The 27932-nt window shown below is 54.8% G+C and overlaps 3 protein-coding genes across 9 annotated transcripts in view; 1 reads left to right on the top strand and 2 right to left on the bottom strand.

The window, feature by feature from the left end:
* The window catches only part of ACAN (aggrecan), a 44587-nt gene extending 43738 nt beyond the window's left edge, over positions 1–849 (top strand). For 4 of the 5 annotated variants that reach the window (XM_090149013.1, XM_031587740.2, XM_090149014.1 and 1 more), the window contains one exon: positions 36–849. In XM_090149013.1, the coding sequence (XP_090005139.1) occupies positions 36–118 (83 nt within the window). In that variant the 3' untranslated portion in view covers positions 119–849. The remainder of the gene's footprint in view (positions 1–35) is intronic. The other variant, XM_090149015.1, reaches the window with a different exon arrangement.
* A 119-nt stretch (positions 850–968) lies between these two features.
* HAPLN3 (hyaluronan and proteoglycan link protein 3) lies at positions 969–5110 on the bottom strand. The gene is made up of 5 exons (XM_031587739.2): positions 5029–5110; positions 3744–3895; positions 3152–3523; positions 2156–2458; positions 969–2022 (listed from the first exon to the last, which is right to left on the bottom strand). The coding sequence occupies exons 2-5, from the start codon at positions 3865–3867 to the stop codon at positions 1742–1744; spliced, it is 1080 nt and encodes a 359-aa protein (XP_031443599.2). The 5' UTR covers positions 3868–3895; positions 5029–5110; the 3' UTR covers positions 969–1741.
* A 2525-nt stretch (positions 5111–7635) lies between these two features.
* MFGE8 (milk fat globule EGF and factor V/VIII domain containing) lies at positions 7636–15142 on the bottom strand. 3 transcript variants are annotated; one of them, XM_031587735.2, is made up of 10 exons: positions 14966–15141; positions 12925–13050; positions 12626–12751; positions 12389–12502; positions 12001–12182; positions 11769–11924; positions 10874–11018; positions 10018–10220; positions 8976–9131; positions 7636–8867 (listed from the first exon to the last, which is right to left on the bottom strand). In XM_031587735.2, exons 1-10 carry the CDS (start codon positions 15036–15038, stop codon positions 8724–8726), a joined length of 1425 nt encoding a protein of 474 aa, XP_031443595.1. In that variant the 5' UTR covers positions 15039–15141; the 3' UTR covers positions 7636–8723. The 3 variants fall into 3 exon arrangements, with proteins under 3 accessions (XP_031443595.1, XP_031443596.1, XP_090005138.1); XM_031587736.2 differs by having other exon boundaries at positions 10018–10202; positions 14966–15140; XM_090149012.1 differs by lacking the exon at positions 12925–13050 and having other exon boundaries at positions 14966–15142.
* Positions 15143–27932: the final 12790 nt, after the last annotated feature.

Raw genomic sequence — 27932 nt, 5'->3', positions numbered from 1 at the left:
CCTCATCCCTCTAACGATGCCATTTCTCCCCGCAGCCTCCAGCTACCAGCGCCGGCTATACAAGAGGAGCCCCCGGAGCCGGTCGAGACCCGGTGTCATGCACAGACCCACCCATTAGAGCGGGGCGAGGGGTGAGCAGAGAGAGAAAAGAGAGATTTTTATGGAACACTTATATTAACAGAGGCGATTTCTTCTTCTTGTTGTTGCTTTTTTGTCATATAAGGAAAAAAAAAAAAATTATATTACAGACAAACCCACCTTTGTGTATATATATATAAAAAAAGAAAAAAAAAAAATTAATGTTTTCCAAGCACCAAAGCAAAGCAAACTAGAAGTCAGCATTCTTACTAACGGTCCGGTTCCAATTATCGTCGTGCCTTCGGGGACAGGGAGGGGGGTGGGATCGCAGAGGGCAGGGGGTTAAGTTAAATAATAAAGATGATTATTTTTTTCCTGATTTTATCCACGAACAATGTAATTATTTCTGTTATTTAATCTCCGGGGTGAACAGCACCTTTTGGGGTTAATTTTATTTTATTTTTTTTTTCCAGAATCCTACTGCTGCGGCGCGTCGGGGTGGGTGGGGAGAGGGGCAGTGAATGTACCGGGAGGGCCGGGGGCTGCGGTGGGGGGAACCGGGGGGAGGCTGAGAGCCCCCCACCACCGCCCCACAGCGCTGCGCCCATCCCGGGACGACGTGCTCTTTCCAGGGGACCGTGCGGGGCACCAGCGTTCCCTGCACCTATTTATATTTTTTGAACATATCCTATTTTGAAAGAGTGATAAATAATAAAGAGAGCGAAATCGGAAAGGGTCGTTGTGGTTTTTTTTTGGGGGGGGGGATCAGGGCAGCTGTGGGGGGTAGGGTAGCAGGGAAAGAAGGCATTCCAAAGGGACAGAAGGGCGGGGGGACCCCTGGCACTGAATGCAGATGAGAACGGGATGGGGCGGGAGGTGCTCAGGAGGGGTTAACCCCAGGAACACACTCCAGCTAAAACCCAACAGCAGGAAAACCCACTACTAGCAGATGCTTCACCCTCTGCCTTCCAGATCAGGGTTTAATTTGCACTCATTATGAGGCGGCTCAGCCAAGGATGTGGCATGCATGGCACATTCCTCACTGCTCCATGCATGTCCCTGGGTATCTTGCTGGGGGACCCCAACTTCTCTCCATTTCTCACACTGAGACAGAAGTGGGGACACTGCCACATTGCTCTAGGGCTTTCTCCACTGATTTATTTAGAAGAAGTCCAGGAAAATACATCATCTTTTTCATAACAAAACACTTGAAAGAAGAAGGCACCAGAGTTCAAATGGGGTCCGGGCGTGGGGTGCATGGATATAAGGCACGAGCACCACCACGGGGACTGGCACAGCAGCATCCTTCAGTGGGATGGGACGAGACTGCAGCAGGGATGGGATGCAGCAGGGCTGGGGTGTAGGGGAGATGCCTACTCCATGCCCTGGTCCCATGCAGTCAGGGACAGGGAACTAGGATGGAGGGAGAGGGGCCATCGTCCTTGCATGTAGCCCATATGGAGCCAGTCCCCTGCTTTAGAGCAGGATGCTCCTGCCCAGCCTCCTGCTGCATTCAGAAAGTGTAAAACATAAAGGAAGAAAAATTCAAACCAAAGAAGCTTCCCCCTACCCAGTCACTCCCAAAACAGCCCTGGGTTCACCCAAGGCCAGGCACCGTTGGGATGGGAACATCCTCAGGCCGGGTAGGAACTCTCCTCATTCCTTATCTCTCCTTGTAGCAGAAAACTCCAAACCTGCCCTTGCTGGGGAAGCCAAAGCTGCGCACGCCGGGCTCCGCGGGGCCGCAGTTGGCACGGGGCTTGGCGATGGGGTAGCGGACACTGCCATCCGCCAGCCAGCCAGCATCACAGCGGTCCAACCCGTGGAACTTCCATGCAGAGTAGAGGTGTCCCACTTTGGCAATCTCAGCGCCAGCGTCCTGGCACGCCTGCTTGGCTTCCTCCAACGTCATTCTGGTTGGGTGCTCCAGGTAGAAAACCTCCCCTATAAAGGAGAGCAGGATCAGGAGGGAAGTGCATGGGGCTGAGCATCACTCGCAGCATCGCCGCGCGCCATATCCTTAGGGACAACAAGAACATAGGATGCCACCACGTGGCACAACCCCTTGGGTACCCACCTCGGAGTGTGGAGGAGAAGCAGAAGACATCAAAGCGGTGCAGGTGGAGGTGGCGGGGGCCGTAGCTGCGGATGCCCGGGGCGAGGTGCACCCCGCCGCAGGGTTTGCGGGGCAGGCGGATGGGGTAATGCACGGTGCCATCGGCCAGCCAGCCCGCATTGCACCAGTCCAGCCCCTCGCTCCAGGCCTGGAAAAGCTGGTGGAAGGTGGCGATGAGGGCACCCTGCTCCTGGCACACTTTCTCGGCTTCGTGGAAGTTGAGGCTGTACTGCCCGCGGGGTGGTTGGTAGGGGAACACGATGCCTGGGGGCACACGGGGTGCTCAGAGGGCAGCATGCCCACCCACCCCAAAGTCAAACTCTATCACCCCAGGGTGCAGGGCCACCAGCAGCACAGAGATGCTCTGGGCATGCAGCCATCAGCAACAAGATGCCAGCGACATCTGGTGGCACAGGGACAGAGAGGCTCAGTGCTGGGGACACGTGTAACCACGCATGGGAACAGCACTGGTGCGCATGGGGATGGGGATGCTCAGACCAGGGTAACAGGGACATACGGAGCACGGTCCTAGCACACCCACAATGTCTCAGTGGGGTGAAACATTGCCGTGTGAATAAACAGTCTGCAGGAACAGGGACATAGAGGACAGTGGGGCATAGGCTGCCCAGACTGTGGGTGCTCAAGGCCATGTTGGAAGGGACCCTGGACAACCTGAACTGGTGGGTATAACCAGCCCACGGCAGGGGGTTGGAGCTGGGTGATCTTAGATGTCCCTTCCAACCCAAGCCTTTCTGTGATGAATACCATCAAGGTCGCCTACAGGGAGATGGCCAGACCCTTGTCATGGAGATGGCTGGTCCATAGGAACCCATAAGCCTACAGCTCCCCACTAAGCCCCAAGGCATCACTCTGACTATCCCGACCTCTTTCTGCCTATGGCCTCTCCCAGCCCACCCGCACTGCTGCCACCCAAGGGCCATGCTGGCCAGTCCCCACCTCGCAGCCGAAGCTCCACCACATCACTTGCATCCTCCAGCCCATCGATGACTTCACAGCGGTATTTGCCATCATCCTGCAGGCGCACGTCGCTGATGAGCAGCGAGGCGTCGTGCTGCCCGGTCCGGTGGAAGTGAGCACGGCCTCGGAAGTCCCCAAAGGCCATGTAGGTTTTGCCAATGGCCACCAGCACATCCTGCTCCTTGGTGTAGTCATCTCGCAGCTTGGACCACTTGATGCGGATCTTGTGCTTGGCCTCAGATTCGGGCTCGTGGTGGTAGTGGCAAGGCAGGGTGACATTAGCACCACTGAAGCTATAGATGGGGTCTTTGGAGGTCTCAACCACCAGCCTGACCCCATTGAAATCAATCACTGGGGACAAGGAGGGAAGATGTGAGGGAATGGTCCTCACCTCTACCTGCAGCTGTTCCACTCCCTCCCTCCAGCCACCTCCTCAGTTTGCCTGAGCATCCCCTGAGCACTCCATGTGCTCCTCTAGGCTCCCAACTTGTGGGTCCCATCCCCTTCCTAGAGGTGGAGGGAGCATCTCAGCCTCTTGCCATGACTCTCCAGTCCCCTCAGCCCGTGGTACCTTTCTCGTGCCCGTTATCATCGTCATTCATGATGTGGTTGTAATAGAAGCCGTTGTAGAAGGGGTGGTAGGAGTTGACCAGCCGCAGCAGGGCAGCCTTGAAGAGCAGTGAGAGCAGCAGCATGGCTGGGGAATGAGGCTGGACCCTGGGCCTTCACAGAATCATAGGATCGTTAAGGTTGGATAAGACCACTAAGTTCACCTAGTATGACCATCAACCCATCCCCACCACACCTTACTGCCACATCCCCACAGTTCTTGAAACCTCCAGGGACGGTGACTCCACCGCCTTCCTGGGCAGCTGTGCCACTGCATCACCACAGTTTCAGATAATACATTTTCCCTAATATCTGACCTGACACTCCCCCTGATACAAGGGCAACTTGAAGCCATTACCCCTCACCCTACCAATGTCTAGAAAAGTACCAGTGTTCCCTCTGCAGCCGGTTAACCACCCACAATTGCTTCAAGACAGCCCCACACCAGCCACTCTTCATACTGGGTGGTGTAGGGTGATCCCAAAATGGCCATTGTTCCCCGACACACAAGGACACAAGCAGAGGGGTGTCCCCATGCAACACACCAACCACATCCCATAGGAGAATCCCGGTGCCCCACGTCCCCGCAGCCCTTCTCCTGCTGGCACCCAAGGGTGACACTCAGGGCGGGCAGCGGAGCTTGCAGGCTTCCCCGGAGCCGGCAGAGGGGGCCCGGCACCCACGGAGCCTCCCGCAGCCCCTGCAAGGAGGGGTTTGACATCCGTACCCCAGGTTGAGACGAGGTTTAGGAGTGCTGCAACAGGGTGCTGGAGTCCGCAGCAGGGACAGTGCTGGGGACAGAGGTGACCCCCGGCCATGCCACCAGGGCAGGGGAGCGCAGCTGGATGCTCCCAGCATGGGATGGGATGGTACCCCATCACCCGGTGCCACCTCTCTGTGCTACATGCACACACACAGCCACGTGCTGCGGGCACGGGGCGGTGGGACGGGCACGAACCACCCGCAGGCTCACACGTTGGGCTGGGGACACTGAGCCTCACCCCGCTGCATCCCCAACCTCATGGCATGGTGACGTGCCAGCGTGCCAGCATCCTTCACCGCTACGCTGGGCAGCGTTGTGCTCACCGTGCTCACAGTGCTCGTGGTGTGGAGCACGGCGATGTCCAGCAGCGATGCCCAGCACCCATGCGGTGATGCTGTCCCTGCCGTCCCTCCTCATCCCACACAGTGCCTCACCCCGTGTGCCACCCGTCCCCGTCCCCAACCCCATCCCCTGCCCCACTCACGGCGGGCAGCGGCAGCAGGCAGCGGGCAGGCTGCAGGCAGATGCAGTGTGTTTAGGACTCTCAGGGTTGAGAGGAAGCAGCTCCAGGGCCTGCCTCTTAAAGGGAAACACACGCTATTCCCAACCCCCTGCTCTTAGGATGGAGTAGGGGTGGGTGCCCCGAGCCCCCTGCCTGCCTGTCACACCCAGCCAGAGCCGTGTGCCATCACTGCATGCCTCTGCATGATGCGTTGCTCACCAGCATTGCCCAGTGCTAGGGAGAAGATGAAGGGAAAGGTGTACTCCATTGGGGATGCTGAAACCTTGGGGTGAGCCCCGTGATGCCCTACTCACAGCCTCACGCACCGCCACAGAGCACTTTGCATCCCACCACAGAACCAACTTTTGGCAATGGCAGTGCCATGCAAGCACAGTGCAGGAGTGCCACGAGCACGAGCAGCTCCAGGATAGTGGGTTTGGGAGGTCTGTACCAAAACCTTTAGACTATCTGGCTGCACCCCTATGCCAGGGCATCACCCACGTAACTCCAGAGCCACCCCCAGGCTGGGCACTGCCAGGCCTCGGGGCCACACGTGTGCCCTGAGCCTGCACTGCTTTGTTGTTTTACAGCGAGGAAATGAGGCACGGGGCCCTGCTCCCTGCTCCCTGCCCCCTGCACCCTGCCCCACCGTGCAGGATGGCGTCAAACCGGAAAGAAAACACCGCGTGTGAAAATAAAGCATCCGCCGACCCCATCCTGCAGGCACTGAGCCCGTCTGGCACTGGAGAGGGCTGATAGGGGCTGGGACACGGCGGTATCAGCCACGTCCCATGTGGCTGTGTCCCCGTGGGAAGCATGGCTGGGATCATTGGGACGCACAGGGTCTCACAGCTCTGCTCAGCCGTCCTAATCAAGGGACAGAGATACAGAGCGTGGCTGCCATGCACACAGCTGAGCTTCGGATGCTGAGGGGCACAGTTAGTGCGCACTGTTGGCAGTAGCTAGATAACAGGACTGGATGATCTCAGAAGTCTTTTCCAGCCTTAATGGTTCTATGATTCTCTGACACTGAGCCGCGTGGCACTGCCACAGGGTCTCCATGGAGGGGCATCCCCGGTGCGTGACGGCCGGCACGACGCTGCGCTGCTCCATGGCCCACAATGAGGTGATTACCTCTCCCAGCACCGTGTCCCCGTGCTGCAGCCACACCACGGTCCCCTCCTGTCGGGGCACGCTGCTCCTTGGCGCCGCCATCCCATTGTTTGCCAGAGGAGGAAAAAGCTGCAGTGTGCCCAAAGCACCCCGCAAAGAGCCCTCCCTGGGAGAAGGGTGCTTTGTGACCCCCATTCTCGGCGCTTGGAGGATGATCCTGGAGCTGGGCTTGGAGCTGAGCTCCCCAGGGATAGATTCAAGTGGGTCAGTGGGGCAAGCAGCACTGTGGGGTCAGCACAGATCCGACCCAGCGGTGTGTGAGATGGGCACGTGTTTGGGGATGGATCAAACAGAGCCATAAAGGTGTCAGCTCTGCTGCTCAGCCTCCAAGCCGGTGAATGGTAGCTTTGACCTGGTCCTGGAGGGGGATTTCTTGGCAAACCGCTGCTTGCAGAGGACACAGCTCAGTATCTGCCAGCAGCTCCAGAGGGAACCCACGCTTGAGGCTGGAAGTGGGGAGGGAAACCCAGATCTGCTGCAGAATGGAAGGGGCTGTGAGCAGTGCTGGGTTTCCGGGTGCTGGTGAGAGGATGCTGTCCTGCGGCTGCTTCCTGCAGGCGGGCAGTGGGGTGCCGCAGCGTGCCAGCCTTCCTGCCTCCAGGAACAGCATCCGAGGGGCAGGGATGGGGGTCTGCGTGGGGTGAGGGAGCTCTCACTGCCCTCAAAGGTGCTGGGCAGGAGGAAGGAAATGTTGTGGGGAAGGGCTCAGAGCCTCTCAGTGGGCAGTGGTGACAACTGCAGTGATATGTGGCTTTGGCTCCTTTTGCCCTCCCTGCAGAGCCTTCCCTACCTCAGAGCTGTCTAGCCAGACTCAGAGCAGGCTGCCCTTATCTCTGCTGCTGCTTCCCGGCGATAAGGGGGCACGTCTGGGTGGGACTGTTGTCCCCCCTGCTCTGGCTCTGGGTGCTATTTGTCTCCGAGAGGCCATGGCTGCGGTGAATGCAGGAGGTAATGGAGGGATGCAGAGGGCTCTGGGCCATTCATGTCAGCCTCAGGGTCTCTACTCAGTGGCAGAGCTCCTCCACCACACCCCAATGCCCCTTCTCTCCCAGGCGAGGGGTCCCAACCAGCAGCCCCCATCCTGCACCATGCCCAGGAGGTTTGGCCACAGCTTCCTCAAAGCTGCAGCTCTGAGAGCAGTTTTGCTCCAAGCTGGGGATCTGCTCCAGGATCAAAGCCAAAGGAGGATGCGCAGGGTGTGGGGTGCTGATAGTAGTTTCCCATCCCCATGTCCCATCGCGTTGTGTTCAGCCAGCTGCAGGCACAGGTTCCAGCAGCTGGGATGGGGTGGAGGCCGGGGGGAGGATGCATACAGCCATGGTACTGTTTTTTGGAGAAAGGAAGGGAAGCAGGAGGGTGTGAGGCAGGAGGGATGCCTCTGAGAGACGCCAAGCACAGAGCAGTGAGCCAACAACCCAAAGTTTCAGTTTTAATACTGTCAACAACACCCTGGAGCAAGGCTGTGCCACCTGGGTCCCCTCGGTCCTTCCCAAAGCCAGCCCAGCGCTGTGGCCACATCCCATACCAGTCCATAGGGACAATGGTGCCACCAACACTTTCCTAGCTGCCATCCCACTCACTGGTGCTGGCTCAATGCTTTCCCACTGCCCATCCCAACAGCTCCAGCATCGCCACCCCAAAAAAGGGAAAAATCAGGTTACAGAAAGGATCAGGGGTCTGTTTTTGGGCTGTTCCACCACCTCCTCCAGCTGCTCCATGACAATAGTGTTGGTACCCTGGGAATGTGATCAAAACGGAAAAAAAAAAAAAATTGTTGAGATCAACCCTGGCTTGAGCTGCAGGGTGCCCAGGGTGAGTGTCCCTCACCACTCGACCCCACAGACCCATGGGTTTGCTCTCTTGGGGGCTGAGGAGGGCTCTCAGCTGCCACAAGATCAGTGCAGCAGGAAGAACTACTGATAGGAGCAGCCTTTCCCCCTCTCAGCACTCCCCTCACACTATGCAGCGCTGATACAGCCCGCAGAGAGCCCCAGGGCCTGGCAGAAGGGATAAGGCTGAGGTTTGCAGCTCCTTCACATGGCCATGCAGGGAGGAGGAGGGATGGTAGAGGTTAGGTATGATCCCCCACAACGGCTGAGCCCTGAATTACAGTGCGGTGCACGTAGGGCGCTGCTGCTGACTGCTAGAAGCAGAGGGAAAAAGGGAGAAAAGTCATCTCCAGGCCTAGGGGAGGCTGCAACAAGAACCTGCATGCAGGATAGAGTCCCACAGCCAAGATCCATTTGCAAAGGAGGAAGTCTCACTCACAGCTTGTAGGACAGAAGGGCAGGAGCCATCCCTGCATCCTACCCAGAGCAGCCCCATAAAGTGCAGTGCTGCAGCCCCAGCGCAGGGCAGGGGACCCCCTGAGGCAAGGCAGCGCCTGGAGCCTCCCTCCAAAATTCAGGGAAGAAGAGAGGGAGGTGTGAGCAGGAGGTGTGTGGGGTGGGCAGAGTGTGGGCCGGGTGATGGGGATGGGGCTGTCACTCCTTCATGCCCCCCCCCTACTCGTCACAGCCCAGCAGCTCGACACGCAGCGTGATGCGGTTGTGCCAGGCCACGGGCAGGATGCGCACAAAGCGGGCATAGAAGGGCACATCAAAGACATTCTTCTTGTGTGAGTAGTTGTCGCTGTTGCCGTGGAAGATCTGGGGGGAGAAAGAAGCAGTCAGCATCACAGGGACCCCGACACCATTTACGCACGACCCTCAAGCTGGGAGGTGTCCCCAAGCCCCCACAGCTCGTTGTCCCCATACCTTGGTGCTGTTGGTCTGGCTATCCCTGTACACAGTCCAGGAGGTGCCGTTGTCACTGTATGCCACTTTGTAGGCTGCCACGTACTGGATGTGGCCAAAGTCACGAGCTCCCTGCGTAACGATGCCCGTCACCTTCTTCTGGTCCCGTAGGTCAATCTGGAATAGAGATGGGGCTGAGTCCCTGGGTACTGCTCAACCAACCCTTGCCCCAGCAGAGCATTAGTCCCAGCAGGACTAATGAAATGCTGTGGGGAAATATTTGACCCCTGAGCACCCTCAGGGCAGGGAACTGCTCCCCACATATCACTGCGGCTGCTTTGGCACCTTGTGCTGGAGAGGTCAATGTGGGAATGATGGCAAAAATCCCACTTTTAAAAAAATAATTAAAAAGGACTCCCAGAGGAAATGCATTTCCAATAGAAAGTGATTCTGGATGAGAAAATACGCAGCTGAATGCAGGCTGACATTTGGGCTGTGAGGGAGATGGTTTCTGTTCTGTTTGCTTTGCTTCCTGCCCTGCCACACTGCGTTACTGCTGCTGGCACAGTGCAGGGTAACACAGCTAAAGAGCCAAAGGTCTCCTTAATTTTGTTCCTTCTTTATGTTCGTTTAGGGCCACACTAACCACACATATATGTATATATTTACATATATATGGGTGTACATGTGAATCTACCTACACGTCCACAGGCACACAGCCTTCAGTGTCAGAGCCCAGCGCAGTGTCACCGCAACCCCGCTGGGAGATGTCCCGATAAGCTGGTTCATTCCGGGCTGAGGAGCAGCTGCTTTTAATCATTCCCCAAATAAAATTAAAAGCAGGACAAATATCTAAACAGCTTTGTCCCATTACGTCATGAAATCATGTGAAAAGTATAAAAACAGCGGAGCAAAGGAAACCGAGAAGGAAATTTCAGAACTATTTGTTCCCATTCCAGACCGGGAATAGAAGCACAAACCTGATCCTTGCTGCAAAACAGAGGGGAGGAGTTGGGCTGGGGTGCATGGAGATGTGCCATGAGCCCTCCCAGCCCTTACCCACCTGCAGCCACTCGGATGGGTCATTGTGCAGTGCTGTCCAGGCATTCGTCTTGCCCATCTTGTCCAGGCGGGCATAATGGGGATACCAGGTAAAGGCATCAATGCCCCACGTCTTGAAGACACTGGAGGCTGTGATCTGCTGGTCAGAGATCAGGCGGGATTTCATGCCCAGAGGCTCCGAGCAACCTGCCGTGTTGAAATACACTGTAACACAACGGTTTATACGGACAGTGAAAGGGAAAGAGTCCAAAGCACCATCACCCGACCGCAGCCAGCAGAGCCCCACACACCCAGTGGCACATCCCCACGGTCATAGCAGGACCTGGGAACACAGGAAAGCACCACAGAGGTGCAGGGATGCAGTTCACCAGCTCTCCTGGGTCCAGCCAGGATGGTGTTTTCAGAGCAGAGCTATTCCCTGCAGCACAGTGCCTCCTGCTGCAGCCCCGCAGCACAGCCCGGCACAAGCACACACCTCGGTCCTGGGCAGCAGCAGGATGTGGCTCAGAGCCCAGCGCCAGGCACTGCCTAGGACGTGTGCTTAGCAGGAATGCGGGGAGGCGAGGGGCAAGCTGAGGGCTCTGGCTAATCATCAGTCACGTTTCCCACGGGACTTTGATCTTCTGCTGCTTGTTAAGCTCTCCCGCAGGAAAAACAGCTGGGTCGGGGCTCAGATAGGGAACAATGAGAAACCACAGACTGAAGTGAGACAGCTTGGGAAGGTGTAAGCAGTGTGAGAGTGCAGCTCGGCCCAGCTGAGCTGTGGGATTAACAGCCCCTAGAGCTCCCAGCACCGTGAGAAGAATGAACACCCGCTGGCCAAACGGGGACCAGCAGTGGCCCAAGGGGGCATTTACCATTCATCTCGCAGCCGATGAGCTCGAGGCGCAGGGTGCAGGCACGGCGGCACACCACGGGGTAGATGCGGATGAACTGTGCTGTGATGGGAGGGTCAAACATGTTGGTCTGCATGGTGCCGTAGTCCACGTTCCCCTGGAAAATCTGACACAGCACACAAGGCTGAGCCCCCAGCATCCTGCAGCCCCCTGCCCACTGCACAGAGTTTGGTGCCCCAGATGGGCAGAGCAGGGAAGCTGGGCTACCCGAGGACTGCACGATGCTGGCAGCATCCCTAACTCTTTTAACACAACAGCTATGACTGCAGTCCCCAAAATGTGACACCTGCTTGAAAAGAGTGCTGTAAGGTCATGTTTACATGTGGTTTTTTTTCCAGCACTGTGGAGATGAGTGAGACTTTTTGTCAGTTAAAGCAGGCAGATATTCCCAGCCCTTCCTTGGATGCAGAGAAAGCAGTCAGGATGCATTTGCCATAAAAAAATTGGAGAGTGCTGCACTCAGTGACTTGAGGCTGTGAGATACACAGTGGGCTTGTGCTCAGCACAGAGCATTGCAAGCTGTTCACCAGCATCTGCAGACCATGCCCACATCCCACTGTGTGTCAGCTACAAAGTCATCATCCAAATGACCCCAATAAACCAGTGCTGCTCCTTTGTCTGTGCTACGAGTTGTGGGTGCCCCATCCCTGGACGTGCCCAAGACCAGGTTGGGTGGGACCCTGGGCAGCCTGGGCTGGTGGGGGACAACCAGACCACGGCAGGGTGTCAGAACAGAATGGCCTTTCAATCTAAGCCATTCTATGATTCTATGATTCTGGTCAAGCAGATGCTGCTGGGATGGCTCTCTGCGTGGTCCTGACCTAAGCCCAACACCCAGCCCCATATCCCAGCCCACCTTGTCTGTGTTGAGCTTCTCATCCTTGCAGAAGGTGAACTCACGCCCATCTAGGCTGTAGGCCACTTTATAGGCACGCACGTACTCCGCCTTGCCCACACGGCGAGCACCTTGTGTGACAATGCCAGTCAGCCTCATCTTCCTCAGCAGGTTGGCCTGGAGAAGACAAGAAGGTGAGCGTGGTCTGCATCCAGATGTAAACAGACCTACACTTTACTCTTCCCATCAGTACCTGGATCCATGGGCTCTTGTCATAGTTGCTGGAGGTCCACGCGTTGACAATGCCGTGGTTGTTGAGGCGAGCAAGCTCTGGCCCCCAGCGCTGGAGGCCAAGGAAACCATAGTAGACGGAGGAGGCTGAGAGCTGTGCATCAGAGATGGCTCCTCCTTCCATGCCCAGGGGAATGGCACAGCCTGAGGATGGCAGCAAAGGGAGGAGGTGAAGAGGGAACAATGCCAGGAGCTCATTTGCCACTGTCAGAGTACTGGACAGGAGGTGGCACCTCCACCTCCGTCAGGACTAGGCTCAGTGCAGCACACTGGCACTGCATGCTGATGATAACTCTTCTACAGGACAGGGATGGAAAGGGATCTCTGAGGAATCAGCACCGGGGACTTACGGGCATGGCAAGTCTTCCCAAAGAAGGGAGAAGGACACTTGCAGGCGTAGTCACCATCCATGTCCATGCAGGTGCCCCCATTTCTGCAAGGCTCTGAGGAGCATTCATTCTTGTCTGGAAGGCAGAGGAGGTGGGGGGCTCAGGAGGTTATCCCAGAGCCAGGGCATCCCCCAGAGCAGAGCCCTGTGGTCCCCGACCTGTCACCTTGGTGCCCCCTTAGTTCCCTGCTGTACTTACTGTTCTGGCAGTGCACACCATCATACCCTGTGGGGCACTTGCAGATGTAGTCAGTGAAGACATCCCCTCGATTTGGGACCAACTGGCACTCACCATTGTTGTGGCAAGGATTGGGGTGGCAAGGGCCTGGGAAAAGAGAACGGAGGAAAATGGGTTCTCAGCTGGGCACAGGTGGGAAATAAGAGCACCCAGAGTGTTTTGAGGATGCAATACAGTTCCTTTCTGTTGAAGCAGTCAGCACATTCTCGTTGTGTGCCAATCACCTGTGATGCGAACACAGGTTCCTCCCCAAGCCTCACCTTTTTCTGTTTCATTGCAGTCGATCCCAACAAAGCCTTCAGGGCAGATGCAGAAGAAGGGGGTTTCATTGATGCCAGTCAGGCAGGTACCCCCATTCTGACAGTAGTTCACACTGCAGAAGTCACCTGTCAGCAAAGCCATGTGTCACTGTGAGCCATCCCAATGCTGGGCAGCCACCACAATCCCAGCTTCACATGGAGGTGGCCCTATCCCAGGCTGGCAGGAGAAGCCCAGCCTGGCGGGACCCATGTGCTGGGTATCTCAGGAAGAGCAGTGACCAACAGAGGTAGCCGGGACAGGCACGCAGGGCTCCTTGGGCACAGAAAAACGTGTTAGACAGAGTCTGAATGTCAAATCAGAGCCCAGGGAATGTTGCTGCGCCAGGGAGCAGGGCTAGCCAGGCTGGGGCACCATGCCATGAGCAGGACAGGATTATTGCAGGGAATCAGGCAGCTCACATTGCTGGGTTTTCCTAACAAAAGTTAGCATTTGCAAGACAAAACATTCCTTGTAGGGGGGGGGCCACATGTCTCAGCTCAGATGCTGGAGGCACAGGAGGAAGAATTGTCCTACTCTGTGTGATGCTGCATGGCATCAGGGAACTCCCCTCACCTCCAATGTATTTTGCACTCTCCATAAACACGGAGCAGATTTCCACCAGAGTGGCTGAAAGTTGAACTAATTGCATGCAGGGTGCTAGAACAGTGCATCACTTGGTGCCAGCTCTTTGCTGAGCTCAGAGCAAGGCTTGAACTCAGGCGGAGACCCAGGGACCACCCCCACTACCTGCAAGGCCCGCAAGCAGCAGACAACATAGCTCTCATTAGCCTAATCTATCACTTAGCAAGCTCCTATCATCAGTCTTTTAATAGCAGGGCTCCTCCAAGGTAATCCCACTCTCCCCAACACTCCACAACTGCAGGGTGCGCACTGGGAGCAGGCAGGCCAGGCAGGACCCGAAGTTACACGCCGATTTCCAAAAGGTGCAGTGTCTCCCTCAGCCCAGCCTCGGGAGGCAGAAAAATTTGGGCAGCGGTTCAAGTCGCTGCCTGCACTGCCCAGCGCGTTCTGCATGACCTCATGCTCCATCAATGCGCTGCCATGAGCTACGGCGCGGGAGGAGAGGGCTCAGGCTGATACACTGGGACACCTTTGCCCCACGCAGGTCTGGGATGCATCCCTGTGCTGAAGGATGCATCCCAGACATGGACAGCGATGCCAGTGCCCTGCAGCTCCCTGTGATGTGTGCTCCTCGGCAGCCCAGAGTTCCAGGGGTGGGACGTAGCAAGCAAAGGAGAAGTGGTGTAAAATTCCCCACATTTCTTCCCAGGGTTGGGACGGGAGGGGTCCCGCTGCTAGATTTATGCTTTGCTTTTTGCAAGTAAGCAGACTCATCCCCTCCCAGAATTATCCTGTACGTTCAACGTCTCCTCGCCAGCCCCCTGCCCAGCAGCACAGCACACAGGTCACGGTTTCCGCTGGAGATCAAGATGCTTTTATTTCTTGGCCTTCTCAGAACTGTTCAGCCCCTCCATCCTTCCCACGTGCATTTCTCTGGTCAAGGCTAGTGCTGCCGCAGACTGGACAGCCAGCAGCCGAAGCAACAGAGCAGCCACCGCTTTGGGAAATGTTTGCTTATATGAACCCATGGGCTGGCGGGAAAGCAAAAACAACATCCTCCGAAACCCAGCGGGGCTGGGGAGGCAGGGTCAGGGTTGCCTGCACGGGTACCCAGAACGGCCCCAACAGAGCCTCCAGCAGCACCCCTCGGCCCATCCCACAGCCCGCACGTGGCTCTGCACCCCTTTCCCCGTTCACCCATCCCTTTGGGGTCACGCACCCCATCGGGACGCACGGGAGGTGCCGCATTAACCGCTCTCAGGAGCTGTTTACATTGCTGGCAAGCTTATCCTCGCCTGCAAGCACTGGACATAGCGCGGCTCGGTTATGCACGGCTTCCAGGCTCCGTCATACCCTTCCCCCTGCGCTCTCAGGGCTGCGCACCCCGGCCCCGTCCCGGGATCACAGCACCCAACTCACCGGCCACCACCACGAGCAGCGTGAGTCCCAGCGCCAGCAGGAGCAGCGCTTGCCACTGCCTCACTGTCTTCATGCTGAGTGCCGAGCCGAGCCGAGCCGAGCCGAGCCGAGCCGAGCCGAGCCGAGCCGAGCCGAGCCGTACAGCTCCACTCCGCCGCGGGGCTCGGGGCGGGGAGTGACTCAGCCCAGCCCGGCTCGACCCGGCCCGGCCCCACGTGCTCCGCTGCCCGCCCCCAGGGCGGTCCCGGCCCGGCCCCTCGGAGTCCCGCAGCGGCTGCCCCACGGGTCGTGGCCATGGGGGGGTGCCGAAGCAAAATGGGCATCGTAGGGCAAGGTACTGAATTAGCAGCCTGGAAGCGAGGTGTTGGGTGCACCCACACGGCAGCAGCATGCTGGGTGTGCACGGCACGCTGCGGGGAGGGCTGTCACGGTGCGAACAAGCTGCTCTTTGAGTGGTGTCCACTCAGACCCTGTGCTGGAAAAGCCCCGCTGTATTTTCCAGGGTTGGTGCCAAGTGAGGAGCTCGGCCCCATAAGGCAGGAACAGTGGGGCTAAGCAGTCTCAGGTTGAATTCATATTCAGCAGCAACCGCTTCTGAGGAGGGTACAGGAAACCACACGGTAAATGAATGCAGGACGATTTGCTTCTGCGCTGGAAATCCACTCCTCTCCCTCCTCCCGAACACAAAGCTGATCTTATCTCCTCTTGCAAAATGCCCCGTTTTAGAGTTAACTGATCAACTGCAGATAGTTCCATGCTGCTCAGTGTTGACTCTTCCCCAGAACTGCACCTCTCCTGGCTTTGGCATCTCAGCAGCTCAGCTGTGTTGCTCTGCACTGTAACCCATCTCATTTTCCATCTCCATTCCAGCACCCAGCCACTCAAGCACATTGCCTTTGAGGTGCAGCCAGGTGCCCACATCCCACTAACAAAGTCCTGTACATATCCCCGGAGCAGTGGGGCGTGAGGAATGTGGGGAGCATGCACACAGTGCCCACACAGATTTCCATTTGTTAGCGATGGAGAGACCAGCAAGCCTTTAGCTCCTGCTCGGTGAGAAGCAGTGGCTGGAAAGGAGAGAGAGGACGGGATGCAGCACTTGCTTTCTAACAACCCCTCAAGCTCAGGGTAATTGCTGCTGTTGTGTTGAGTGGAAAACAAGGTCAGGAGGAGGAGAGCACAGGGCAAGATTCCCAGGGCTGTACACAAGCAACTAGGACAAGGGTGTTTGTTTTGCTGTTCAAGGGGCAACTGCCTGGACGTGTCTAAGAGAGGATGCAGGACCCAGAGGGAGCTACAGAGAAATCAGCAGCCTCTCTAAAAACAACTAGCAGAATGTTTTCCTTCTGTCCCCTGGGGCATGAATGTTGATGTCCCTGCTAACGTGCATGGGAAAGGATATTAAGAACAGAGATGGGGAGGGCTGGCAGAGCCCTGCTCCCTGTAGGATCCCTGTCCTGACTGCACGAGGTTTCATAAATGGGGACCTGTAGAGGAATGGTGACCCCTGGGCTGCAGGGCTTGGAGGACCCTGTGCTGGGCTGGGAGGACCCTGTGCTGGGGGATCCCAGCTGGAAAAGGAAAGAAGCACATGAAGGGAGAGCAGTAACCTGCAGAGCACAGGGAAGTGGTGATGCATGAAGACAGCCCCGCACCACACCCGGCTTCATGCAGCCAAGTTTTCGCAAGGGATGGCTCTACTTGAAAGAGTTGGGCAGGTCGAAGGTCAGGCATAATTTCACTCCCTTCTGCAGGGACTACTTAGGCCTTGTTATAGCAGGATTTACCACTGGGTTTGGTTTCTCCTTTGGGAAGATCTTCCAAGCCCAGCAGTGCTGTAACCCTTTGTGAGTCGCACAGATAGCCCTATCCTGGGCCACAGAGCTGGGGTGATAAGGAAGGACATAGTGATGGGGCTGCATGTTTCTGAAGCACAATCCTCTTTGTTTCCAATCTCACACAGAGATGTTCCCTTGACTGAGGCAATAACCCCCAGCTTCCAGTTGCTCAAGAGCAAAATTCGTGCCAGCAGCTACCAGCCATAAAGGCCCATGGGTTTTGTCTCACAGCCCGTGCTGCAGTTTCGGCTATTATTTCTGCTATCCTTCTGTTACGAAGTTCAATGGCTCAGGTTTATCTGGCAATCAGAGCAACGTTACAGCCAGAAGAAATCCTGACCCACTGCAGCCACCTCAGTGCTGAACACATCCCATTCCTCCAGCAGCTCCAGACAAAGACCAAGGAAGGTTTGTTGTGTTGCCCCGTGGAACAAACCCTCTGTCCTGCCACACGTCTGCTCCTCCGAGCAGGAGAAGCCACTCACAGCACCATCTCAGACACTTAAGCCCCAGCCTGCCCCTAATCCCCCTAACTGGATAACCCTGTGCTCAGTGCCAGCATCCCGAGCCTCCCACAGCCCAGTCTGCCCCACGTCACCAACCACCCGCTGCCAGCTCATGGTTTCCGATGGCTGCAGGACACATCTGTGGCCAGGCCAATCCTCGCATCTGGCTCAGCTATTCTGTTTATTTTCTAGAGGGGAAAAAAAAAAAAAAAAAAAAAGCTTTCCAAATCCTCTGCCCTTTCCATGAAAAGGGCAATGGTTTCTTTAAACATTAAACTTGCAGGGATGCTAATGCCTAGGTAGCAGGAAATTCAGGGCTGTCTGAAGGAACCTAGACACTGAATATCCTTAGGGCATGGAAAGCTCTTTATGAGTTCCCTTTGGGGTGTGAATTAAAAGGAAGGCAGCAAAGGGCAGCACGCTTCCCCAGTTTGCTCAGCTCCTGCTGCTGATGGTGTCAGGGCTCAGATGAGATCCTCACCCGTTCAGCTTCAAGTCCTTTGCTCTAACCTCGATAAACAAGATTAGATCCAGATTAGAGCTGGTGTGTCTGTGTAAGGTGCTTAATGTAAGCACCTTTATATAACCCCTTCTCTGAATTCAAGTGCTGTGCAGTCTTTAAGGTTTTATGCATGCTGTTTCTCTAACAGAAAAGGTGTTGCTTTGTCTTCACACTACAGATGGGAAACCAAGGGCTGGAGGGGCTTGAGGAGAGGACAGGACTCCCTTTTTTTGGTCTGATAGGCACGGATGTGGGCTCGGTCTCTTAGAGATGTATTCTCAAAGCTCAACCAGCTTGGCTGCTGGTGGTGGCAATTCACCACAGTGCCTCCCAGGATGGGAAGGACAAAGCAGACCCCAAATTCAGCCCCCACCCCTCAACAAGAACTGGCACTGTGTTGCAGTGCATGACCGAAACTGCTCATCGATCAGCATGAGTGACCCTGGCATGCCCCACTGTGAGCAGATGCTACAGGCAGATAAGCCATGTCTTTTGTTCTTTTTTCAAGAAGCTCTTGGCAAGCTCCCCCCCTTGACAGGAAAAAAAAAAAAAAAACCAAACACTAAATTGCACACTTGATAACTTTATCACCTAGGTTCCTCTGATAAGTGAGGTTTTATGGCAAGGGACAGCTCTCCTGCTATCGGGACAGCTCCTTGCTCAAGCCATCCGTGTGGTGCACGTGTTCTCAGCACATGCTTCCCTGCAGGACTGTAGGGCCAGAATGAGCTCCTGATCTGATCAAACACCTGGGGCCCCACAGCACTAATGCTTTATGAATATGTACCAGCAATAATGAACTTTGGGTGCTGGGCCAAGAGCTGCGGGGAGCCCAGAACCTGTCCTACCGGCTGGTTGAGGGTGGTTTGCTCATTAGGGCACGCTCCCTCCTCCATCCCACCCGCCTATCCATGCAGGAGAGGCTCTGCCCAGCCCTGGGCCTCCTTCATTTGCCAAACTGCCTTTGATCTCTGTATCTCACAGGGTAATTAGAAGGCTGAGCCCTGCCTCGCCCCCTACCCATGCCTCCCCCTTGCTCTTATCCCCCCAGAGCCAGGTGAGGTGACTTGCCACAGCTCTGGGATGTGTTTCATCCTGAAGAGAGGCAAGTTCGGTGCCTTTTGAGGTGCATTCCAGCAGCCACATCTATGGCTGAGGTGGCAGAACACAGAGCCCTGTCTCTATTTCTTTGGGGTCATACCTCCAACACAAGCCCTGCAGCCCACAGCAGCTCTTGGAGGCCACCAAGAGTCCCCAAAGCCCCCCATGCAGTAGGAGCTGCTCTCCCAACCCAAACAGACCCCGGTAGGGTTGAAGCTCTTTCCCAGGTGCCTCCGGCCCCGTGGGCTGCATCCTGTAGAGCCACAGCGGAAACCACAGCAGGAGCATCCTTGGCACCAAGCTCCACACCCAGGAGAGCCGGCTCTGCTGCCTGCTCCTCCTCTGCCACAGCTCCTCCTCTCCTCATAAGGAAATGAAAACAAACTCCAGGCCAGACATGTGTCCCCAGTGAAACCCACGTGTCAGCACCAGGCAGGGCTGCTGCTTGCTCCAGGTGCCCAGACCCAACAGGGAAGATGCATACACCCAAGGCACAGCACACCTGGGGAACCTCCATAGGGTTTTTAGCAGCAGACACATGGCAGAACACTTCTTAGTGCTCTGTTTTGCACCAGACCCTCATAAAGCCTCCAAGCAGGAAGGCGTTTCCGTCTCCCCGCCCAGAGGTTTACACTAACACATGTTTAAGCCATCCACTCTGCTAGTCACACCCCAGTCCTCCTCCTCTATGGGAACTTCCACTGTGCTGGTGACCTTGCCCAGGGCTCTGGGAGCAGTGTCACCCACAGCAGCAGCTGTCATACCAGCAACACTCCAGCACCTGCACATCTGCTGCAGCTTTGCCCATGCCACCGCCTCTGCAGGCATCAGAGCTGCCAGACCTCAGCTGAACTGAAAGGACAGAGGAGGTGGGAAACAACTGGAAAAAGAAGCAATAAGAACAGGAAGCCTGCTCCCACTGAAACTGCTCTCTTACTTTCTGTGTCACAGTGACAAGGGTTGTTACAATACCCAGAGATAAACATTTCAGCAATTTTCTGGCCAAGGAGAGAATCAGATTGCATTCTGCCAACAAATCCCCTCTTGGCATATCCATTTTACAGTTCCCTTCTGCTGCCTTGCCACCCTGCCCCACAATGCAAATTCCTGTTTGCAAACCCCATGCATCCCAGCGGCTGCTAGAGGACTTACATAGGCTCAGCTCCAGGGCTGAGTCCCTCACTGGCAATGGGCTGCTGCTCTGACAGCCCCAGCAGGTAAACTGTGACCCTGAGATAGGTGCAATCCCTTCAGGGCTGGTGTGAAATGGGGTTCCTTTGCACTCTTCTTCATTTGTCATATCCGTGTCCTCTGTTTTTTAGGAAGTTATCTTCTGCAAGACCTAGAAATATAAGGAAATTTCTTCCCCCTCTTCCAGCCACATCTGCACATTGCTTCGCATGCTGGAGGTAGACAGACATACAGACAGCCACAAGGAAGGATACGGAGGTGGCAAGGCTGCATTTTGCACAGCACGTGCAGCCCCACGCAGGAGGCACGTTCACTGGGGCTGCCTGTGGTTAGCTGGCATGCTTTGCAGGAGCAGTCAGCGATGCGGAGAGCAGCGTGTTTGGGAGCATGCCGTGGCTTTGCCTAGTCTTGCAGCTGCCTGCCAGCTGCTGCACAAACACAGCCCTGTCTGCCGTGCCCCCCCTGCCTCCCACCCACTCTGCTCCTTGCAGGGCTCTGGGATCAGCCTGGCACTGGTGTACATTTGTTCTATATTTTTTCCTCCCTGTTCTCCTTTTGCTTTTTTAACAATGTCTAAGGATGGTCACTGCCTACCTATTGCATGAGTTCTACTCAGTCCTAAGTTCTGAACTCAGCCCATTTGTAAGAAGGGCAGAGTCTCAAATATGTTCAGTGTATATGAGCTTGGTGGATACTGGTGGCTGGATCAAGGAGAAACTGCTAAGTGAATACTGCTTATGAGGGAGAGACTACGGGAGCAGACCGTGCTTTGGGTGGTGTGTATGGCCAGGTGATACACAGATGTTTTGAAATCAGCCACAAGAACCAGAATCCCTGAAAGAGAATAAATGTTTTAAAGCAGTAAGAGAATTAGATAAAGGTGAAAAAGAGATGCTGGGGTGGGAGCTCTGGTGATGTAAGATTGGCTGAGGCCCTGGCAGGCTGGTCTAGTATTAAATGTGGAGGTTGGTGGCCCTGCATGCAGCAGGAGGGTTGGAGCCTCATGATCCTTGAGGTCCATTCCAACCCAAGCCATTCTCATATTCTCACATACTCTCAGCTTCATCTTCTGATTTGTCCCCCATTGTCTCACTCCTCTCCCCCACCACTATCTCTGTCCCCTCCCTTTTGCTTTTTCATGCATCATTCTAACTACTCATTTCAGTTCTCCAACTTTCTTCCTCTTTTTTTCCCATGTCCCAGCCTAACCCTGGGACACCTCTTGCTCTGCTCCATCTGTGCAATGCACAAATGAGATCAGCATTCATCTGACCCCAAAATGCAAACGGAAGCTGTTTGCAGGCTTCTCATAATGTATCTCACAGCCCCAAAACCACAAAGCCCTGTCCAGACGAAAGCCAGCCTTTCTGCATGTCATCTTCTGGGGGTTAAAATGAGCTAGACAAAGCTGACATTTTAGTGTGAAAGAGCCTTAGAGGTGTTAGTAATCAAAGCCAGCACCTTGTTCTCCATTTCACCTCAAAGACAGCATTTTCTGCACCCTTTTACCTGTCTTTGATGGGTTGCTGGTTGTGAGGGAGGAGGGCTCCCATTCCCTGCAGCACAGCACCCTCTAGCCTCCACTAGGGCCACAGCTCTGTGCTGGTTTGGAAGGAGGACCTCCACCACCACCACAACCATTCCACCACCATCCATTCCTGCCCATGCATGCCCAGCCCTGTGCAATGCCACCACGGTGTGATTACTGTGCAGTCCAGAAGTTATGCAAAGGGTGGATTCCGAGGAAAATTTGTAGATCAGGACCAGGGTGGTCACCCCAGCTCTGGATGTAGCAGCAGAAGTTCCCCACTTGGCTGGGACTGGCACATGGGGATTCCTTCATGCCCCCAACCCTCAGCTTTCCCCTGCCTTCTAACACCCCAAGGCATTCCCTCCATCTTCCCACCCCCTCACACACCATTCACCTCCCCACCCCAGCAACAAGCCAGTTTCCTCCCCCCAAAACCCCATCCCATCCCACCCCTGCCCCAACATCCCTCCTAGCTTTCTTTCTACATCTCCATGAAACAAACCTCTGGCTCCTTGCTCCCCATCACCATCACCCTGTCCCCCAAACCATATCCTCATTTTTTGTTCCCACCAACATCCAAACCCAGTTTGTGCTCCCCACCTCTCAGCCTATCCCAGTTCCCACTATTTTGGCATAAGGCAGTGGTTCCGCCTCTGCTCACTTCATTTCCATAAACACTAGGAAGTGGCCCTTCCCCTTTCCCAAAGCAGGAAAAAATCAGGGGTCCAATAATCCTACTATTCACTTCACTGAGCTTTTCTGTTTGCAGCATTGCAGTCCCCAGCTTATTCTTCTCATTCATCACCACTTCTATGGCAACTTTTCCACAGTATTTCACAAGCAGTCCCTGAAAAAGTGTGGCTTTAGCAGCCTTCCTTGCTTTCTTTCTGAGGCTGGATAATCATAGCCTTTCCAAACTCCAACCTCAAGAACATAGTATAACGGCAAATGTCAGACAGACCACTTGGAATTAAATGGAAGACAAACAGTTTCCTTTATTCAGTATGACATCTTGGAAGTACTCCAGGAGAAGCTCATACATCTCTCTGGCTTTGCTACATTCATTTGTTCCATCTCGCTTTCTACCAACAGCTCCCCTCCCTGCTCACTGCCTGCTGGCTACCTGCTGCTTGCACTCCACCTCCCCAGAACACCAAAACACCTCCTGGCACCTGCAGCTGTGTCTTAATTTACCAAAATTTGGGGCAAAAGGGGAAGAATGGCTCTGAACGAACAAGAGGCGGTATCACAGGTGGCCCCTGTTGGGAATAGGTCTGCTCAGCCTGACAGCTTTTGGTGCAGAGGTCTGGGATCTCACCTCCCCAGACTCGTGGGAAATCCCAGGAGTATTTTGGCATGGATTCATCTCGGAGATATAGAGAAGGACCCCTCCTCTGCAAGGCTGGGACTGTGTGGGAAGGCAGCAGTGTCCAAGTACCAGGGGGACTCAGCAGCAGGAACCAGGGGCACTGCTGGTGCGGGAGAATAGTTTCCAAAGACTCTCCCTCCAGCCAGCAGCTGTGGCTGGACATGGGGTAAGAGGAGTGAGCTGGTAGTCAGGAATTTGTGGACAGAACCAGCTGAGCACAGCCTGGTAAAATGCTCAGCTGGGTGGTATTTCTCTTTTGGCCTAAAGAATTTGGGAATGCAGCAGCCAATCTGCTCTGAAACGATTAGTGAAGGTCCCTGTGCCAGCAAGCAGAGCCCTCTTGGTTTGGCAGGAAAAAAAAAAAACAGGAAAAAAAAAGTCAGAATGTCTCTAGCAAGAAGAGATCAGGAAACTCTGGTTTATAAGAGGATGAAGGGGTGCACAGCTGTAACCCGGTGAGGCTGAAGTTAGTGAGTTCTATAATTAGGAAATAAATAGCGTGCTAAATAAACCCAGAGCTGAAACTTCTGAAGAGAGCGACAGAGCTGAAAGTTGGCAATGAGCAACCGAATGAGAATGTGATGGAAAAATACTGAGCAGGTGGGCCACGTGCCACCTCTACGGATGGTTTATATGATGCAGCCATTCCCCCATCCCTGGCATTTGACTCCTTACGTTGTCAGCTCCCCAGGACAGAAGGCTGGTCTATTTAGAGATCTGCAAAGTGCTCATTATGCTTTTAGATACCATTTTCAGAAAACACGTAAGAGTCCAAAGAGCGCTGTGCATCCAGATCCAACGGGCTCTCAAACAGCAGAGTGCTGCAGCCGGCAAGTCAGTATTTTATAGGAATGGCAGAGAAGGCAGAAAGGAAAAATCATTGCCTTTGTTTCCATCTAGAAAGCTTTTCTATGCTCACATGTCCCTGACAGGCACTTTACTTCCTTTCAGCTGGCAATCGAACCCTGTGTTCTCTCTTTGCTGCTGCTGCATTGGCATAGATCAACACCCCAAAGTTTTCTTTAGCAAAAAGGTTTCATGAGAGGTTCAGACTCCTTAAGTTCATCAGCGCATCGTGAGTTGCTGAGCAGGAGAAAAGCTGGGCCAGTGAAATGAAGTAGAAAAGTCTGAAATCCTTGTGGCAGCAGCAGCCAAAAGACAGGGAGATGTGAAGAATAGAAGGTCACTGCACAGGTGAGTGTCAGCCTGGCCCAGCACTGCACCAAGTTCTCTCTACCTGGTACTTCCCCGGTTGCTGGGTTTTTAAAGGCAAAATTACAGTCAACCTTTTCTTGACCTCACTCTATAGAGGATAAGTGACAATGCCACTTGGCAAAGTAATACATTGGGCCTCCTTTGCAGTACCCAGGCTAATCAGAGAGGGATTCTCCTGTACCTTAAGCATCATGGTGCTGCTGCACATCCCCACTCCACTTTGGTGCAGGAACATCAGACAAGGACCTGCTGGCCTGGACCTGTCAAATCACTCCCTATGAGGTAGGCAGACTGGAAATGGAGCTGACTCTTCCCAGCACCCCCTCTTTCCAGGATGGTTTATGCAACTGCTTGGATGGCTTTTCCCAAGCATGAGCTGTGTGCTATGAGTGGCACAGCTCCTTCCTGGCTGTGAGCCACCTCCTGTGCACAGCATTGCTCCCACACCAGCAAGCCATGCCATGCCGTGCTAATCATCACATGGGTTTGGCTGCAGCAGCATCAGCTCCCCACGCACTCAGAGGGAGGGCAGCTTCCTCTGCAAGACACGACTCAGAGACTGTTTTAACAGCCCGCAGCAGGGTGTGCATTCACTAACACACTTGCTTCCTTCCATCCATCTCAGTTCCCACATTAGAAAGCACAGCTGAAACAGCCTGATTTTCTCCTGGGTTCCTCCCTCCCCATCTGGAGATTCAACAGCTTTTCACCACATCCCTTCTTCTTGCAATAACCAGACAGCTCAGCAGTTGGGCCCACCGTCACATCCGTGTGTGAATTTCTGCTGCAACCTATTCAGTGTTTTTCTTCCATGTTCCTCAGATCTCACTCCTCACCATGCCTGAGCACCTCTGATATAAAAGACTGCCTTACGTTTTGCTTCTCTTCCTCAGCATGAAGCAGGCAGATAAGAGTTTGTTTTGTTTTGCTTTGCAGCAGTATGTTGAAAGCTCTCTTCTAATAGCCAAGCTTTTCTTGGGTCTGAGAAATGCCCAACAGCCTCAGGGGTTCAAAGTAAAAGCCCTGCCTGGAGGCTCAGCACTGCTTCGCTTTGTGTTTCCCCACAGTCCTATGGTGAGCAGCAAGGTACAACTGGAATCAGCTGGACTGCAATTGCGTGTAATCAAACTCAAACATGCCTCACATACTTGGGTAGCAGGCTGATACCGGAAGTTTATCTAATAAGCCTATCTTGCAGCTTAATCATAAGCATAACTCAGCTGTATTCAGCCACTGCAAACTTCAGCCCAGCTGGGTCACCATCAGGTCTAACAGCCACCGTACGGCCCAGACATTGCCGTAAGGTTAATTAAGAGCTGTCAGTGATGAGCTGAGCTTAACTGCAAGGTGCAGATGGCATCTGGAGCCGGGGATGAGCACGGCAGTCACCCAGCAGTGCCCTGGCTGCCTTCCCCACCGCTCCCTCCCTCACCGTGACTCAGTGCACAGCAGTTACTCATCTCTCCAGAGACACAACTCTGGAAAGTGTGACTGAGAGCTTTCAGGGAGCTCCAATTCCCGGTAAACAGAGGTAATGAAATGACTGACATCAGGGAAAGGATTTTTCCATCCGGTTATATAAAGCGACCGAAAACAGGGCTAGGATGTTGATGTTACTGGGACCAGAACACACAGCTCTTCTGGGACACTACCAAGAGAACAAAGCGTGTAAACACAGAATCACAGAATCACAGAATCACAGAATGACCTGGGTTGGAGGGGACCTCAAGGATCATGTAGTTCCAACCCCCCTGCCTAGCAGGGCCACCAAACATACACCTTTACTAGATCAGGTTGCCCAGAGCCTCGTCCAACCTGGTCTTGAACACCTCCAAGGACGGGGCATCCACAACATCCCTGGGCAGCCTGTTCCAGGACCTAACCACCCTCCTAGTAAAAAACTTCCCCCTAACATCCAACCTAAATCTTCCCTCTTTTAACTTAAAACCATTTCCCCGTGTCCTGCTATTATCAGCCCTTATGAAGAGTTTACTCCCCTCCTGGGAGTAAGTTCCCTTCAGATATTGAAAGGCTGCAATGAGGTCGCCCCGCAACCTTCTCTTCTCCAGGCTGAACAAACCCAACTCCCTCAGCCTGTCCTCATAGGGGAGGTGCTCCAGCCCCCTGATCATCTTCGTGGCCCTCCTCTGGACCCTTTCCAAAATCTCCATGTCTTTTTTGTACTGAGGGCTCCACACCTGAACACAGTACTCCAGATGGGGCCTCACAAGAGCAGAGTAGAGAGGGACAATCACCTCCCTATCCCTGCTGACCACCCCTCTCCTGATGGAGCCCAGGATCCCATTTGCTTTCCGGGCTGCCAGAGCGCACTGCTGGCTCATGTTAAGTTTCTCATCTATCAGGACCCCTAGGTCTTTCTCTGCCGAGCTGCTCTCAAGGACAACTCCCCCCAGCCTGTACAGGTGCCTGGGGTTCTTCCGGCCCAAGTGCAAAACCTTGCACTTTGCCTTATTGAACCTCATTAGGTTCACCCGAGCCCAGCTTTCAAGCCTGTCAAGGTCCCTCTGAATGGCCTCCATTCCCTCCACCGTATCGACTGCACCACTCAGCTTGGTGTCATCAGCAAACTTGCTGAGGGTGCACTCCATTCCCTCATCGATGTCATTAATAAAGATGTTAAAGAGCACCGGTCCCAAGACAGACCCTTGAGGGACACCGCTCGTTACCGGCCTCCACCTGGACATAGAGCCATTGACCACCACCCTCTGTCTGCGGCCTTTCAACCAATTGCTTATCCATCTAGTTGTCCACCCGTCAAATCCACTTCCCTCCAGTTTGGAGATGAGGATGTGATGGGGGACCATGTCAAAGGCCTTGCTCAGGTCCAGGTAAACGACATCAGTTGCCTTCCCTTCGTCCACCAATGCCGTCACTCCATCATAGAAGGCCACAAGATTAGTTAAGCATGACCTTCCCCTGGTGAAGCCATGCTGGCTATCTAGGATCACGTGCTCGTTCTTTATGTGATCAAGCATATTGTCCAGGAGGATCTGTTCCATAATCTTCCCAGGCACGGAGGTGAGACTCACCGGCCTGTAGTTACCCGGGTCCTCCCTGCTCCCCTTCTTGTAAATGGGAGTGACGTGACCCTTCCTAACATCGCACTGCAGGCATTTATTTCTTCTATTATTATTGCTTTCCCTCTGTGCCCGGGGCTCTGCTCAGGCCAGAGCCAGGTCTGTGTCCTGAGGTGCGCCCACAGCCTGGTGAGGACACGGTAGCCATTTTGGAAGTCCTAAATGGGCCACGTCGTTGCTATACGATCACTTTTGGTCGGTCACACTGTAGCCCTCTATTACCGCTGTGTCGCACCTGAACGCGTTTTGATGCGATGCCAGCGGCCGGCATCCCGCTTTGCTCCCTCAGGACAGCCCAGCCTCGTGATACTGACAGCCAGAGCGGTTCCTAAGGCCGCCCTCCCTGCAGGAAGGGTCTCCAATGGCAGGAAGCGGCTGGAGACGAGACCCACGCCTCACCCGCCCCGCCCGATCCCACCCTGCCTCAGCCCCGCCCCGCTCCCTAATGGCGCCCGCAGCCGCGGCTCCCCACAGCCACCGACAGCCCCGCCCCACCCCTCCTCACACGCCAATCACCGCCCGCCTCCCGACTGACAGGCTGTTTAGCCAATGAAACCGCACGTCCCCACATAGCCGCGCCGCCATCACCCAATGGCACAGGAGCAGTCGTGCCCTC

Source organism: Phasianus colchicus, chromosome 12 (genome assembly GCF_987193195.1).
Source record: "Phasianus colchicus chromosome 12, bPhaCol1.hap1.1, whole genome shotgun sequence".
NCBI classification, from domain to species: Eukaryota; Metazoa; Chordata; class Aves; order Galliformes; family Phasianidae; genus Phasianus; species Phasianus colchicus.
Note: the sequence above shows the minus strand (reverse complement) of the source record. Positions and strands in the feature narration are given on the sequence as shown.